Source organism: Ixodes scapularis, unplaced genomic scaffold, assembly GCF_016920785.2.
Source record: "Ixodes scapularis isolate PalLabHiFi unplaced genomic scaffold, ASM1692078v2 PGA_scaffold8__174_contigs__length_109621045, whole genome shotgun sequence".
In the NCBI taxonomy this organism is placed as follows: Eukaryota; Metazoa; Arthropoda; class Arachnida; order Ixodida; family Ixodidae; genus Ixodes; species Ixodes scapularis.
Window position 1 is genome coordinate 102,414,483 of NW_024609883.1, and position 15,979 is coordinate 102,430,461.

At 44.6% G+C, this 15,979-nt stretch overlaps 1 protein-coding gene across 1 annotated transcript; it reads right to left on the reverse strand.

Moving 5' to 3' along the window:
• Positions 1-379: 379 nt before the first annotated feature.
• LOC8025922 (contactin) lies at positions 380-15,795 on the reverse strand (the record flags this gene model as incomplete). Its single annotated transcript, XM_042286920.1, is given in 13 exon segments — positions 380-500; positions 7,836-8,002; positions 9,044-9,225; positions 9,788-9,890; positions 10,823-11,062; positions 11,201-11,339; positions 12,057-12,161; positions 12,282-12,448; positions 13,247-13,368; positions 13,543-13,674; positions 14,229-14,427; positions 15,377-15,428; positions 15,604-15,795. Coding segments are annotated over 12 exon segments (1,729 nt in total), but the record flags the coding sequence as incomplete, so codon positions are not given.
• Positions 15,796-15,979: the final 184 nt, after the last annotated feature.

The following is a 15,979-nucleotide window of genomic DNA, read 5'->3' on the forward strand; positions in this document are numbered from 1 at the left end:
ATCACCACCAGCACAAAAACCCAAGCACACAGAGCGCACCGAAGTTGAGCGTAAGTCGCACGAGGCTTGCATACGTTTTTTAGCCGAGCAGCCAAGCCAATCCAAGCAACTTACCTCTCTTTTACTTTTCTCTCTCGCGCCTGTGCGGAGCGCACAGGCGCGAGACAGAAAAGTAGAAAGGAGGACCGTTACACCTTGCATGATAAAACATCATCTCGCACCATAAATTTAGCTCTCAAAAGAATTTTGTTTTTTGATGTAAATTTTTTTTTTTTTCTATTTAGATTGATGAAAAAATTTGCTTCCTATGCAGAATTACCTGGGACTCAAGTAATTCTGGGACGAGGCAAAGATGGCTGTTGAAACGAAGGATACTTACTGACAATTCTCAGCTGAGCCGAGGAGTAGGTTGACCCCAGCGTGTTGGTCGCACAACACTGATACATCCCTTCGTCTTCTTTCCTCACCAACTCCTCTATTATAAAGATGTTGTTATCCACCTGGCAACAGTGACAAAAGGTAACATTTAAAGAGAGGAGCAACCAATTTTTTGGGGGCCAGCTCTTAGTACTTTCTTGAGACGTGGCCTTTTTTGTAGCATCACGCTGATGACGTTGCAATGTTCCTTCAATGTCGATAGCTTTTCAAAAGGGTCACTGTGATGTCATCATGTGAACACTGTGATGACATCAGTGTTCACATGATGTGACCAACATGGTAGTTGACATGCGACACCATTATGTCACACAGCACTATAGTGTCATATGACACTATGCCACATGGCATTATGATGTCACATGGCATTTGATGTCACATGACACTATACTGTCACATAACACTATGTCACATGCCACTATGATGTTCCATGGCACTATGTCACATGATACTATGATGTTTCATGGCACTATAATGTCACATGACACTATGATGTCGCATAGCACTATGATGTCACATGACACTATGATGTCACATGACACTAACGGCATGGCACCACATATGTCACATGGCATTATGTCCCGCTGTGACGTCAGGTGACATGATGAAGCACTGTGACATCATGTGACACCGTGAAGCCACGGAGGAACTAGGTAGTAATATAAGTGACATAGGTGTACAGTGCATCCTTGGGGTACACCAAAGATACAGGCGGTTCTTTTAGCCTTATCCGCCAAGAGATAGGAACACGTCCCTTATAGCTCGAAACATGAAATGGAATTTGGTCAATACTTCAGCTTGGGCGAGTTGGTTAAACATGCTAATACTTCGCAGCGCACAACAGACAACACACCATCAAAACAGATACACACAAAGAAACAACACTCACGCAGCGCTGACTGTCAACTCTCGGATATATTAATCTTCGTTCTTATCTTTCACCCTTACGCACTAAAAAAGAACTAAATGTTAACCAAGGAAGAACAGCGAAAGAAAAATAAAAATAAAAATAAAAAGAAAGGGGAAAGATTAATATAGGAAAGAAAGATGGAAAGAAATGGAAGAAAATAAGATCTAGTCCTACTACAGTAAAATTACTGAGGAGGTTTTCCTAAATAATATAACTCTTTTCTTGATAAGCTAATCGACGGGGTACTAACGCATACTCCGTCTAGCAGGTCTATGCTCGCGGCTTCGATGATTTCTCGAGTTAGTTTGTTGTTGCTTCGTCCCAGTACTGTGCAATTGCCAAGAAGGGGGGAACATCCACAATCTCTACAATGAATGCCCAGATGGCCTGAGTTAGCGTTAATGGCGTTGCAGTTATGTTCCCGGAGCCTGTCATTGAGACAGCGCCCCGTCTGCCCAACGTAACGCTTCCCGCACGTAAGAGGGAACGAATATATCACTCCCTCTGCACAGGAAACGAACTTGGTCTTGTGATTTTTCGTGCAGCACTCTGTTCGAATAGGCTGCCCATTCACCCGCTTGCACAGGCTGGAAAGTCTCTGCGGAGCTGAGAAAACCACGTCGACGTTGACTCTGCTAGCTACTTTTTTAAGCTTGTGTGACATGTTGTGAATATAGGGCACTATAACAGGCCTTGTAGTGCGTTCTCTTTTTCGGTAGTTAGAAGCTTCGGCTTGCTTGACCTCCTTAAGTAGGCATTCTGAGACTGAAATTAATATCGACAAAGGGTATCCTGCTGAAACCAAGCGAGTTGTTTGCGTTCTGAAGCTCATGTCGGTCATGTGCACGCAGGATTTCTTGAGGGAGTTTTTTTAGGCAAAGTTTTGCAATGCCTCGTTTAACAAGTTTCGAGTGTGCGGAACTATGATGAAGTAGTGGCTTTTTTGCCCTCGGTTCATAAGACCAGCAGATGTGACAGTTTTTAAGGAACAATCGAAGGTCTAAGAATCTTATGGAATGCTCGACCGGAAGTTCGTGGGTAAGTTCGTAGGTTTTACCCCGTCCGTAGGCCACGGCAGAAGGCTTTGCAAGATTCTACAAGCTGAGTGGTATCGACAGGCAAGACTTTATAGGAACAGTTTGTACGTGTTTCTGCACAACCAAGCGAGTCCACCCTATGGAGGAAGAGTGTGGCGCGAGTACTCCATCCTGACGGATCGTACAACTGAGTCTCTGTGGCGACTCACCCTAAAGCATCTTAGATCTATCACTCCTCGCAAGACAAGAACCCAAAGCCTACCTCTTCATGTCATTGGTGACATCTCCTTACCTCCAGGAGTGCGAAAGGTACTCAGCTTTGGCCCTAAGTTTGCGGTTGAACCCCGCAAGTCGGCACCTGAGCTGTTATCTTTGGTCCGGCAGGTATCTCAGAGAACCTCTCTCACTGACGTTGATCGGTGCATTTCAGAAGGTGTAGACGTTCTTTCACATCATAAACATCCGGTAAGACCACTGTCCATAAAGAAGGTCGAAGCATACTTAAAAGAGCATAGCCTATCTCTTCTTCCTGCGGACAAGGAAGGTGGTTTCGTGCTCATGCAAAGCGAGTTTGGCACTAAGGCCTGTGCAGCCGTAGAGGTCCGTTTTTCAGTGCCATTATGACATTTCTTAAGTACAATCAAAAGCAGAGCCAAGCAATTATGTAATTCGCTGGACCTGAAGCAACTTGCTTCATCCATTGACCGTAAAAAACTGTCTAGCCTTGAGATTTTCTTCAATGCCAAAACACATAAAACCCGAGTGCCCCCTCAGGGTGATTGTGTCTGAAAGAGGCACGTGGCAAAAATCCCATCGCTTTGTTTCCTTCAAGAAAAACTAAACCTTCTTGACATAAATGATCCGTATTTGATTAGAAGCTCGGATGACGTCTTGCAATTTCTTCAAGAACCAAAGGACAGACGACTCATGGCTTTTTCTATTGATGTAAAGGATCTCTATTATGCCCTACCTCAAGATCGGCTCCTGATGTGCATAGAGGACAGTGTTGACTCCTTTGGTGTAATAGCCTTCCAAAATGCAGCAGGGGTGTCCATTAAGGGTTTCCTGGACCTAATATCGACCTATTTGCATTCTACCTTTGCCACCTGGAATGGATCAACATATTTACAAAAAACAGGAATATGTATAGGGTCCTGTATAGCTCCTGTGCTCAGCGACCTCTTTCTGGCATTCCACAACAGAATCTTACAGCAAAACTTAGACAGTTCAAAAATAGTGCGTGTTTTTCGTTACGTGGATGACTACTTGGTTTTTCCTGACAGTAACAGTCGCACCTTCCCCACCTTGGTGGCCGATGTTCTTTCTACCTTCCAGAAATACCTTGATCCGTTAAAACTTACCCACGAACTTCCGGTCGAGCATTCCATAAGATTCTTAGACCTTCGATTGTTCCTTAAAAACTGTCACATCTGCTGGTCTTATGAACCGAGGGCAAAAAAGCCACTACTTCATCATAGTTCCGCACACTCGAAACTTGTTAAACGAGGCATTGCAAAACTTTGCCTAAAAAACTCCCTCAAGAAATCCTGCGTGCACATGACCGACATGAGCTTCAGAACGCAAACAACTCGCTTGGTTTCAGCAGGATACCCTTTGTCGATATTAATTTCAGTCTCAGAATGCCTACTTAAGGAGGTCAAGCAAGCCGAAGCTTCTAACTACCGAAAAAAAGAGAACGCACTACAAGGCCTGTTATAGTGCCCTATATTCACAACATGTCACACAAGCTTAAAAAAGTAGCTAGCAGAGTCAACGTCGACGTGGTTTTCTCAGCTCCGCAGAGACTTTCCAGCCTGTGCAAGCGGGTGAATGGGCAGCCTATTCGAACAGAGTGCTGCACGAAAAATCACAAGACCAAGTTCGTTTCCTGTGCAGAGGGAGTGATATATTCGTTCCCTCTTACGTGCGGGAAGCGTTACGTTGGGCAGACGGGGCGCTGTCTCAATGACAGGCTCCGGGAACATAACTGCAACGCCATTAACGCTAACTCAGGCCATCTGGGCATTCATTGTAGAGATTGTGGATGTTCCCCCCTTCTTGGCAATTGCACAGTACTGGGACGAAGCAACAACAAACTAACTCGAGAAATCATCGAAGCCGCGAGCATAGACCTGCTAGACGGAGTATGCGTTAGTACCCCGTCGATTAGCTTATCAAGAAAAGAGTTATATTATTTAGGAAAACCTCCTCAGTAATTTTACTGTAGTAGGACTAGATCTTATTTTCTTCCATTTCTTTCCATCTTTCTTTCCTATATTAATCTTTCCCCTTTCTTTTTATTTTTATTTTTATTTTTCTTTCGCTGTTCTTCCTTGGTTAACATTTAGTTCTTTTTTAGTGCGTAAGGGTGAAAGATAAGAACGAAGATTAATATATCCGAGAGTTGACAGTCAGCGCTGCGTGAGTGTTGTTTCTTTGTGTGTATCTGTTTTGATGGTGTGTTGTCTGTTGTGCGCTGCGAAGTATTAGCATGTTTAACCAACTCGCCCAAGCTGAAGTATTGACCAAGTTCATTTCTAGTACATCGGGCTCCGTTCAGTTTTACCATTTGCATCCCAACGTCCTGGTCACCCTTATTGCTATTGGTATTTGCCAAGCGCGGACATTCAGTTATTGCCTCCGAGTACACCTTCTACCTCCAGAAGTCAAGGTCCTGTTCGGAGGTTTTACCCCGTCCGTAGGCCACGGCAGAAGGCTTTGCAAGATTCTACAAGCTGAGTGGTATCGACAGGCAAGACTTTATAGGAACAGTTTGTACGTGTTTCTGCACAACCAAGCGAGTCCACCCTATGGAGGAAGAGTGTGGCGCGAGTACTCCATCCTGACGGATCGTACAACTGAGTCTCTGTGGCGACTCACCCTAAAGCATCTTAGATCTATCACTCCTCGCAAGACAAGAACCCAAAGCCTACCTCTTCATGTCATTGGTGACATCTCCTTGCCTCCAGGAGTGCGAAAGGTACTCAGCTTTGGCCCTAAGTTTGCGGTTGAACCCCGCAAGTCGGCACCTGAGCTGTTATCTTTGGTCCGGCAGGTATCTCAGAGAACCTCTCTCACTGACGTTGATCGGTGCATTTCAGAAGGTGTAGACGTTCTTTCACATCATAAACATCCGGTAAGACCACTGTCCATAAAGAAGGTCGAAGCATACTTAAAAGAGCATAGCCTATCTCTTCTTCCTGCGGACAAGGAAGGTGGTTTCGTGCTCATGCATAAAAGCGAGTTTGGCACTAAGGCCTGTGCAGCCGTAGAGTCCGTTTTTCAGTGCCATTATGACATTTCCTTAAGTACAATCAAAAGCAGAGCCAAGCAATTATGTAATTCGCTGGACCTGAAGCAACTTGCTTCATCCATTGACCGTAAAAAACTGTCTAGCCTTGAGATTTTCTTCAATGCCAAAACACATAAAACCGAGTGCCCCCTCAGGGTGATTGTGTCTGAAAGAGGCACGTGGCAAAAATCCATCGCTTTGTTCCTTCAAGAAAAACTAAACCTTCTTGACATAAATGATCCGTATTTGATTAGAAGCTCGGATGACGTCTTGCAATTTCTTCAAGAACCAAAGGACAGACGACTCATGGCTTTTTCTATTGATGTAAAGGATCTCTATTATGCCCTACCTCAAGATCGGCTCCTGATGTGCATAGAGGACAGTGTTGACTCCTTTGGTGTAATAGCCTTCCAAAATGCAGCAGGGGTGTCCATTAAGGGTTTCCTGGACCTAATATCGACCTATTTGCATTCTACCTTTGCCACCTGGAATGGATCAACATATTTACAAAAAACAGGAATATGTATAGGGTCCTGTATAGCTCCTGTGCTCAGCGACCTCTTTCTGGCATTCCACAACAGAATCTTACAGCAAAACTTAGACAGTTCAAAAATAGTGCGTGTTTTTCGTTACGTGGATGACTACTTGGTTTTTCTTGACAGTAACAGTCGCACCTTCCCCACCTTGGTGGCCGATGTTCTTTCTACCTTCCAGAAATACCTTGATCCGTTAAAACTTACCCACGAACTTCCGGTCGAGCATTCCATAAGATTCTTAGACCTTCGATTGTTCCTTAAAAACTGTCACATCTGCTGGTCTTATGAACCGAGGGCAAAAAAGCCACTACTTCATCATAGTTCCGCACACTCGAAACTTGTTAAACGAGGCATTGCAAAACTTTGCCTAAAAAACTCCCTCAAGAAATCCTGCGTGCACATGACCGACATGAGCTTCAGAACGCAAACAACTCGCTTGGTTTCAGCAGGATACCCTTTGTCGATATTAATTTCAGTCTCAGAATGCCTACTTAAGGAGGTCAAGCAAGCCGAAGCTTCTAACTACCGAAAAAGAGAACGCACTACAAGGCCTGTTATAGTGCCCTATATTCACAACATGTCACACAAGCTTAAAAAAGTAGCTAGCAGAGTCAACGTCGACGTGGTTTTCTCAGCTCCGCAGAGACTTTCCAGCCTGTGCAAGCGGGTGAATGGGCAGCCTATTCGAACAGAGTGCTGCACGAAAAATCACAAGACCAAGTTCGTTTCCTGTGCAGAGGGAGTGATATATTCGTTCCCTCTTACGTGCGGGAAGCGTTACGTTGGGCAGACGGGGCGCTGTCTCAATGACAGGCTCCGGGAACATAACTGCAACGCCATTAACGCTAACTCAGGCCATCTGGGCATTCATTGTAGAGATTGTGGATGTTCCCCCCTTCTTGGCAATTGCACAGTACTGGGACGAAGCAACAACAAACTAACTCGAGAAATCATCGAAGCCGCGAGCATAGACCTGCTAGACGGAGTATGCGTTAGTACCCCGTCGATTAGCTTATCAAGAAAAGAGTTATATTATTTAGGAAAACCTCCTCAGTAATTTTACTGTAGTAGGACTAGATCTTATTTTCTTCCATTTCTTTCCATCTTTCTTTCCTATATTAATCTTTCCCCTTTCTTTTTATTTTTATTTTTATTTTTCTTTCGCTGTTCTTCCTTGGTTAACATTTAGTTCTTTTTTAGTGCGTAAGGGTGAAAGATAAGAACGAAGATTAATATATCCGAGAGTTGACAGTCAGCGCTGCGTGAGTGTTGTTTCTTTGTGTGTATCTGTTTTGATGGTGTGTTGTCTGTTGTGCGCTGCGAAGTATTAGCATGAAATGGAAATTAGGTCTTGCTTTAATCGTACCGATATTGTAAAAAAAAAAACTGAAACAAGGAATGAACGACAAATTTTCTGCCTCCGCATGTGTGACACAACAAGTGCCACTCAGAAGAGCTCTTCGTATCAAAACAAACAAAAGAGGAATTGTTCCTTGGTCCACTTTTTCAGTCAAATTATCTGTCACAACCTGTCCACTACCTACTTGCATCCTTGAAGACAACTATGCTACGACGAGTAGCTCCAATAAGCCAATCTAGTATGCATATTTGTCAAGATCGCTCACCTTGTATCGTGCCTGCTGATCACTGCTGCTATTCACCACGAGTAGCTCGCCGTTCCTGTACCAGTCGTATGTCACTTCGGGGATCCCGAATGCTTCGCAGGTCCACGTAAACTTGGTCCCTTCGTCCATCACCTGATTTTCCAGCGGGATCGTGAACTCCGGAGCGGCTGGTGACATCGGGGAAACGCTAATCTTAGTGGTGGTGCAGGTTTCACTGCTAACGAGCAGCCGCACTTCACTAACCTTCAGTCTTCAAATATGAGGCAGATTTTTCTTCCGAAAATTAAGGCAGTTTGATTTGGGAGCAGGCCCAACGTGAAAAACCAGCTTGCGACAAAGAAAGGAAGACAGGAAACAGCCATGACCCGAGGACTTAAACACCTCTCCAAAATCCGCCGTGAAAAAATGACCCCAAAGTATGAAAGCACTGACAATTATGTAACCGTAACTATGCCCTAAAAATAAAAGAGGCGAAAAAAAAAAAAAAAAGACAGGGTATACGCAAACATTTTACAACAAAAAAACAGTCTGCTTGCAAATTCCATCATTTTGCTCAATGATTTTGCTGCTTCAAAACACAAGCTACCTGTGCTACCAACTCCAGTGCCACATGACGCTTTGTTTGAACTCTTATGGTTTCCAAAAAGAATTTCAGCATATAACTTGATGGAATGTTGACTGACATGCAAGTAGAAAGTGACCATGTCCCTCAAAGTAGAAAACAGAAAAGTGGGGGGTGGAGGGCAGGGAAGAGAGCTCATCTACTGTCCAGTTCAACGTAAAAACACACATTTTTCTGGAGTGCTACATTGAGAACACATATGCCCCGGTTGCCCATTTCTAAACAATAGAAAAACTATTCTCTCAACCAAAGCATGCCAAATTTAGAAAATTAGAAAAGTTCTCCTGTACACATGCCTATGCAAACCAAGTGGGTCGGCAGAAAAAGCTTGAAATTGTACTCGGCGGGGTGTACCATTGTCACAGTAGGTTAATTCTAATGAAAACACGTCCGTAACAAGTTTTCACAATCTTTCTGTTTTTTTCGACCCACTTAGTACTGTACTGATTCCGTAACGTGCACGTTCCCACGAAACCGGGACACGAGGCTTCTTTGTGACAATCCAGCGAGGTGGCAGAAATGGACCCCATAAACGGGACTGTCCCGGCCAAGACGGGACGCCTGGTTACCCAAAAGCGGCGCTCACCCTGCACGCTGAGGGTGACTGCCTTGTGGATGGCGTCCTGCCCCGTCGAGGCGCTGCAGACGTATTCCCCCATGTCTTCAACACGGATCCGTGGAAGCAGGAGGACTCGTCCCCGCGACTCTATCCGAGCCCCCCGGGGCATGGGACCGCCCCGGCGCGTCCAGTTGTACTTCGGGACAGGGCTGCGGAAAGACGAGCGGGCCGCTGAAGCCCCTGTGGGTTGCATGCAACACTGGTAACGCAAGTGGAGAAAGCTGCACACAACATTGGCTTGCAAGTTTCTTGTGTTGTGTGCAACTTGGTTATGGGCTGTGTGTGTTGCATGCAATGAGACATGAGGTTGGGCTCTTGCGTGCTGGTGTCGTAAGCAACAAGGTATGAAGAGGTGGACACACAGGGTGTCTGTCCATATTTTTGGCTTGTGCATCTTCAGTCACGTTGTTTCTTGTTGTCAGCATGCAACGCTGAAATCAGTTTTGCATGCTGAAACTTCACCGCAGGTTGCACAGTTACTTTCTCAGCCCCAGCCATTCTTAGTTGGGAGTCTTGTGCATGCTCGGCAATCTGAGTGCCTGATATTGCATGCAACATCGGAAACACTGGGTGCCAGCATTGCATGCAACTTGCAGGGACATAAGTGAATTTTTTTTAACTGTCTGCAAGTTGTTTTCGCGAAAAACATGCTGTCCAGTACATTCACAGTGCTTGCAATGCATTACACTATGAATAAAAGGAGGCACTCACTATCCGTATGCGACACACTCGAGACGCACTTCGTTTCCTGCCAACGGAGCTTCGGGAAACGACTTGGGGAAGTTGTTGGGGAACAGCAGTTTCTGTCCGCTCGCTACAGAAAGCAAGAAATAAATAAATCTATTAGCCATTTGAAAGCACTAATAAAACTATACACAGATTCAAAACGAACCGGTTCTGTATCTTGCTAGTTTCCCCTTTGGAAGAGGAATGCCAGAGATGGAAGTATTTTTTGCGGGGGGCCTATACAAAGTTTGCACCAAAACGAATGGCCCATATGACTCCTCTGGGACACAATAGGATTACAGTTGCAATATCATGTCTAAATGATGCCGACAACCACAGTAAAGCTGGCAATAAAAACATTAATATTAACTCATTAGTGGGCTGCCAATGGGTCAACTGTTACTGAGGCAACACTGGGAACAGAAATTTGCACGATTTTCCAATAGCTCGTGCTTTTCCGCCATTGTCTGATCTGATGGCTGGAACTGCTTCTCGGATGTCTACAGGTGAATAAATTAAGAGGACAATCATTCACTGCAGTTCAAATAAAATGGAATGCCATCACAACTACTGATCGACATTGTTATCACTGCACTTGAGAATTTTGTAATAAAATACTATGGTAAAGTTATAAATAAACAATTTTTTTTAAATTCATCTTTTGATCAGGTTATAGCAGGCGTGGTATACAAACAATTTCAACATCAAATAAAAAAGTTAGGTGAGGGTGACTCGCACATATACAACACTTCTGTCAACTATAATCAACACGATAATGAACACTTCAAATGCACTCACACTTGTGTTTATAAAAAAAGTGAGCAGACTGATCCATATTGAATGTCAAAATTTAACATCATAGTGAATTCTTTCTCTTCAAGAGCCAGGTTTAAAGCTGTGCATCGCAGCTAGGGGAATGTTTTAAAAAAGACGGCGGGAAAAAAAATCACTTGGCACGCTTCTGGAGATGACTTTGACACACTCATTCAATAAAGCCATTTCCAACAAGACACAACTCACAGGCGGGGTCGACGGTGACACGGAAGTACGGTCCCGTGCGTCCCGTGGAGGAGATCTTGCTCTGCACGTTGCACGAGTAGTTGGCGTTGTCTATCTTCTCCAGGGACGAGAAGTACAGGTTGCCGTCGTGCGACACAAAGACTCGGTTGTCCTCCTCCACAAACTCAGGGAAGGAGTTGCGCACCCAAAAGTAGTGCACAGACGGGTTGAACTGCGGCGGATCGCAGGCGATCGACTTGCCTGTGGGTCAGAAAAGTATGCGGTGAATGAAACCTGCATGTCCCACCCCTCCCCCACCCCCATTCTAATATCTTCATAACATGAAAAGGAAAAAATATGTACTCTTATTAAAGTACAGGCTTAAATGTATACACATACCCCAGTATTCTTTGCCGCTGTCTCCGGCCCTGTTCTTGTTGAACTCGCCAATGTAGCCGAAGCCCAGGGACACCGACCGGGACAGCACGCGGCCATACTTGTTTTCGGCCGTGCAGTGGTACTTGCCCCTGTCCTTGGCCTGCACCGCGAAGCACCAAAATTGGCCACGATGTCGTGTCAGTTGTCGCGACACAGCGCCCATCCTCATTATCACCACGTTTCTATGTTTTCAGGCTTTATTTTTTTCTTTTTTTCAAAATTAGGAAGTGCTTTTTGGGGGATTATTCCTTTTTAGCTTCGGTGTTTAGTGTTGCACAGAAGATCCGAGTTTATCTGAGCTCAGGTGGAAGAAAACGGGACACAGGCATGGGATTATCCAAACCTCCAAAGAATGTGCACTTGACCCGAACGCTCGGAAAATGTTCCAGTAGTAATAAGAGAGTAAAGTAAAATAAGGGAAGCGGTTCCCAAAGGAAGCAGAAGCCTCATGGACAGTTCAGTGGACGCTGTGTTTAGGGACCACAAAAAATATGACTGTAGATGAAGATTTTTTTTTCCCGTGAAGCTCGAGGTCTCCTTAGTCAAGGACAACTCCAATTTGGGGTTTATCGGGTTTCCTTGACTTTAAATCAGCTCTACAGTTATTTCTTGAGACTTAAGGGGATGGTTTTGAAGCCCCTGTACCCTACTCATTACTTGTCGTTTTTGCACGACACTCAGCCTTTCGAGTCACTCTTTTTACAGCTTGTCACTAACTAGTACGTTAAATAAGGGCCGATATCCTAGGATATGTTAGCCAGCGGCAAAGCGGTAATCGCGGCAAACTTGGCAATTTTCGCGAGTGTCGCATCGTCACCTGGTCTGGGTCGTGGATAACGAGTGTGCCATCCGTCTGGGTGTAGCGTCCGTTCGAAAGTGGATCGATGTAGATGTTCAGCAGTTTGTCGTCATAGTACTCCTCCTGGAAGGCAACGAACATCCGCGGGATGTCAACGCCACACCTTGTCTATCCGAACATCTACCAACAACAACCCGGTCAAAGACGCAAGGCAGCGTAAATGCAGTGGTGCGAGGCGCCTACCTTGAACCACTTGTAGACGGGCGGCGGGTAACCGGAAGCGACGCAACGGAGCGAGATCTCGTTCATCTGGCTGCGCCCGCTCAAATCGAAGATGACCTCTTCCGGTTCCTCCGTGAAATAGGGACCGCGAGGTACCTCTTCCCGGTTGGTGATGATGTAACCGAAATCTGCAGAAAGGAACGTCGTGCCCAATGTTGACTGTATGCCTAAATTTGTGCTAATGTTTCAGTGTTATGTTAGGAAAAAACATAGAGAGCGATTAATTTTACTGTGCAATTTATTTAGTGCACTGAATGGGTTGGCTGTTCAACCTCAGGAATTGTAATCTTCCACGAAGATGTGATTTACCTATCATAATGTAGAAACAGCGCAAAAAACACGGATGGAGAAGAAGGAAAACGCAAATATGACAGCATTCGTCCTGTTTCTCAGTTTCTTTCACCCCGCCCATGCTTTTTGCGCTGTTTCCACATATAAACAATGAATACCACCTAGCCCAACTCTCGAAGTTACTTCAGGTGATTTATTTATTCAATACCTACAGCACCCTTTTGGGCATTATTGTAAAGGGGTCTAAACATAATAAAAAAAAGATACACAAAACACTTATATGAAACTTAATAAACAAAAATGCCACAAATATCAAACATTAGGTCATGGATTTGGAACAAAACAAAAGAATACCATGAAGTTGAAAAAGGCAATGCAGCACTCTATAAAAGCAGTAACAAGAATAAGAAAAAAAACAAAAAAAGTCAGATTAGTAAGTTAGTAAGTGCATTCCTGTGTTACATCCTACATTTTCATATATTATGACGTCATGTAGAGTTTGTGTTATGACTGCGTCTTTCTTGAAGCGAGAAAGTCGAGCCACTTAGATTTCCAAGCCAAATCGCTAAGTTCACAATAGACACGAAAGCCGGTTGAAGGAAAGAGAGGAAAAATGGCAGAAAGGAGCAGCGTACCAATTGGACGCTCTTGGATGTAGATCTGGAAGAGACGCTCTTTTGGAATCTCGCATATAAAAGCCAGTTCATCGCCAGGAGCCACTTTCTGAAGTCCCCAGCGATTCAGCTCGGTCGAGAAGCTGAGTGCAGAAACAAGAAATAGAATCATTAGAGCTGTTTTCCAAAAAGTCAGGAGTGCAAAAATGATTTTGGTATTTGTCAGGACACATCTGCAACTGTAGAGACAACAAACATTCTCGTTAAGAAATAGTCATAGAACAACTATCGCATGTCAGCATGGACAGATAACTCACTTGTAAGAGACGTATTTCCAGAGGTAGCCGTCTTGCTGAGGCAGCCAGAGGGAGTCAATGTTGCTGAACTGTGTGTTGTCACCCTCCCAGGTCCAGACATTCTCTCCGCTCTCAAATCCACTGGTGAACCACCTGCAAGACGAACGAAAAAAATTATCAAATTACTGTAACGAGAGGTGTCAAACTGTGCAATTGAACATTAAAAGCCACCACACAGATCAAAAGGAAGTTGAATGCTCTTCTCAGGAAATAAAAGGGTCCGTTTTTGTTAAATAAAAGGGTGCATAAAAAACCAATAAACATCTTCCCGCAGCGCGTGTAAAATAAGGAAGACACGGCCTCTATAACCATACACAGCAACTGCAACTGTCATTATATATGCATTTTTAATATTAGCTATGTTTGCAGACGAGCTGAGTGAAAAATTTCCGCAAAATGTCTGGCACCATCTACTGGCCAACCCGGCAACGTCTTTGATAGGCCGCCGAAAATGTTTAACTCACGATCACGCTTGCATTGTTGCTGTACCCGACAGTGGATCAGAACTGCAAAATGTTGCAATGCAAAACACTCGATTACCCTGGCCACCGAGATCGCCGCAAAAGCACACCACCAAAAATAGCAGACGTTCATCTGCTACTGCTGTGTACGAGTACAGGCGGCAAAAGTTTTATTCACACGCTAACCTCCGGTGTTGCGGGTCGTGTTCCCTGAGCCATTCCACAACAAAGCGGTGTTCCTCGAAGGTGTTCACGGAGACCAGCTCGCAGTTGTAGGCCTGGCAGGCTTCCTTGGCGCCGTCCCGTGTTCGCGTTGGAGATCGGTTGAACTTGTAACAGGACGTCCCATAGTCGTCCCACCCTTTCGGGCAGCTCTGGCCGATCGCTGCAAATGATGTTTTGTTTTCTTTTACCCGGTATGCACATGACCGCCGCATCAGCATGCGCAATGGCCACACCACCCCCTTTTTTGAGGCCGAATGTATTTTCCTCATCCTCAAGATATTTTCATTTTAATGAAAGAGAAGTTGCAATTTGTATCTACAGCAGATAGGGAAGTCAGATGCTCTTGAGGCAGACTAGATTTATACTGTCATACAACAAACTGTCATAAAACAAATTGCTTCTTACAAGTAACAATTTTGTTAATCATTACAGCCAGCTCCACAAACTGCTGTATGCACAGTTCAACTTTAACTAGAGTCTTAAGGCTGGTTCACACTTGCGTTTATTACGACCGCGTTCTTGTCACGCTGGCGCCATCTATGAGGTGGCCCTGAAACTGCATTTCACTAGCAAAGGTTTTGCAGTATTTGCAAGTTAATTAGGTGGGTCGGTTTTGGTAATTTCTAAGACGAGTTATATGGTTTACAATAAACGTTTTGACACGTAGGAGCTTCGGGAAAGTAGCAGTACAACTTTAAAAACACACACACATTTCATTTGGAAAAAGCATACACTGCTCTAACGTAATTTAACAGTTAAATGGTTTGTTCCCGCGCTCACTCGCTCCTCTGAGTCAGTCAACTATCCCCGATTCTTGTTTTCTTTCTTAATAAGGCCAACCACTCTAGGCTAATGTATTCACTTTCAAACATTCCGGTGCCGTTTTTTTCCCAGTCGAAACAAAAACAATAAAAAGAAACGCGAACTCGAGGGAACTTGGTCAAAAGTAAGTTCGCCGCGAACAGAGACCGCTGCGACCGCGATCTCTAAACAACGCGAATCACGGAAGGGTGGTGGTGTTGACGCCAGAGCACAAACATGCATAACGATGCAACTGGTTGAGTCAACACGAAAGGTATGCGTGACACATGTCAGCGAAAGAAACTCACCACTCCCAACGAAGGAGACGAGGCCGACGACCAACACGCTGTTCCAAGGCATCTGTCAACGTTCAAGGCCCGAATTAAAACTTGAAACGCTTAAAACTATGCGAGACAAACGTCGGAATTCGCATGGAAAATGCTACGGAAAACAAGCGACCGTTGATCGTAAATACAAGAATTTGTTTCGCGGTCCAACAGGTGGAATCTTGACGGTGTGTTGAAGGGGCGCTTACGGTGTTTTCACAGGGTGAGCTGCACGGTTCGTGAGTGATCCGGCATTTACCGGTTAAAAGAAAACTTCGTCACGCGAACATAACTTTGGAGGTAATCGTTGCGCTTACGGCCACACCTCAAGCTCCGTTGATCGGAAGCGTACACCAGAAGAAAAAAAAATGTACAGGTTGCGCCACCTGTCAGGTGCAAATAAAGGTATATTTTACAAGTAGTATGGATCGTATGGATAAATAAACAAAACAGTTACTCGAGTTGGGCAATGGCTTGCGCCACCTCAACGCTGCTTTAAAAACGTTTTTTTTTATTACGCTTTAATTTACGTTTTTTAAAACGTTAGAATCCTTCGCATCTCGTTTTTATTTCGTTTAATTTTTT